The 1,228-nt window shown below is 44.4% G+C and overlaps 1 protein-coding gene across 1 annotated transcript in view; it reads left to right on the forward strand.

Moving 5' to 3' along the window:
• Positions 1 to 589: 589 nt before the first annotated feature.
• The window catches only part of mmd (monocyte to macrophage differentiation-associated), a gene marked incomplete at both ends in the record, with an annotated part of 2,926 nt that continues 2,287 nt past the window's right edge, over positions 590 to 1,228 (forward strand). Inside the window, 2 exon segments of the mRNA XM_014025731.1 lie at positions 590 to 671; positions 762 to 922. Coding sequence (XP_013881185.1) covers positions 590 to 671; positions 762 to 922 — 243 coding nt within the window.

The following is a 1,228-nucleotide window of genomic DNA, read 5'->3' on the forward strand; positions in this document are numbered from 1 at the left end:
GTATTTATTTGTTTGTTGTAGTATTTAATTGGTTGTTTGTTGTAGTATTTAATTGGTTGTTTGTTGTAGTATTTAATTGGTTGTTTGTTGTAGTATTTAATTGGTTGTTTGTTGTAGTATTTATTTGTTTGTTGTAGTATTTAATTGGTTGTTTGTTGTAGTATTTATTTGTTTGTTGTAGTATTTAATTGGTTGTTTGTTGTAATAAACTGTGGATCTTTATTTCTGTCAGGATCGTGCACTTCCTGTTGCTCACTTCTTTCTCATCTTTATGAATGTTGGTTTTCTGCTCCTGCTGTGAGTTTATAAATCGCAGGAAGTCTCGTGATAACGTTCAGATCAGGATCCAGTTCAGGCGGTTCTGTAGTTCTGTTCAGTTTCACCTTTGCTCCACTGGTTCAGATGGGCTCAGTTGATTTCCTCCTGATATGAAGCGTCAGCATCGATGCTAATCTCTGCTGATGCGTCAGTGACTTCTCAGAAAGCGTCGCTGTCATCAGTTGAAAGTGTGACTGAAACCGGGCCGTTATCAGCCGGTCTGCTGCTGGAACCTGTCCCGGATCGTTGAGGTTCTGATCGTCTGTTTCAGGTTCATGAACACCCGGGCCTTGGCTAACTGCCGCTACCAGCCGACCTGCTACGAGCACGCCGCTAACTTCTACACACATGCTGTGAGAGCCTGTTTTACATCTTAAAACGTTCCGCTCTGATCTGATCGGACCGGACCGGATCTGACGGGATCTGATCTGACCTCCTTTCAGCTCCTGATCGTGCCGGCCTTCGTGGGCATGACGCTGCTGCACGTCCTGTCCGACAACAGCTGGGAGAGGATCACGGCCTGGGTCTACGGCGTGGGTCTGTGCGGCCTGTTCGTGGTCTCCACCGTGTTTCACATCATCACCTGGAAGAAGAGCCACATGAGGTGAGGGGGGCGGGGTTAATTAGAGAAAGACCCGTTAGTTCTGGTTAAAGGACGAGGACACGAGGCAGAGGAAACTAAAGGAAGCAGTGTGAAACTTTAACACGCCTCAGGAAGGACTTTTACTCTGTGACGCTTCTTTAATCGAGCTAAAATCACAGCAAAACTATAAAAATGAAGCCTTTCTGCTGCACTTTACTGTAGGAAGTGAATGGATGTTCTTAAATGTAATATTGTTCAAGTTCAGTTTATTTATATAGCACCAAGTCACAACATACGTTGTCTCAGGACACTGTACATAAAAAGAAC

This window comes from Austrofundulus limnaeus, unplaced genomic scaffold (assembly GCF_001266775.1).
Source record: "Austrofundulus limnaeus strain Quisiro unplaced genomic scaffold, Austrofundulus_limnaeus-1.0 Scaffold495, whole genome shotgun sequence".
NCBI lineage: Eukaryota > Metazoa > Chordata > Actinopteri > Cyprinodontiformes > Rivulidae > Austrofundulus > Austrofundulus limnaeus.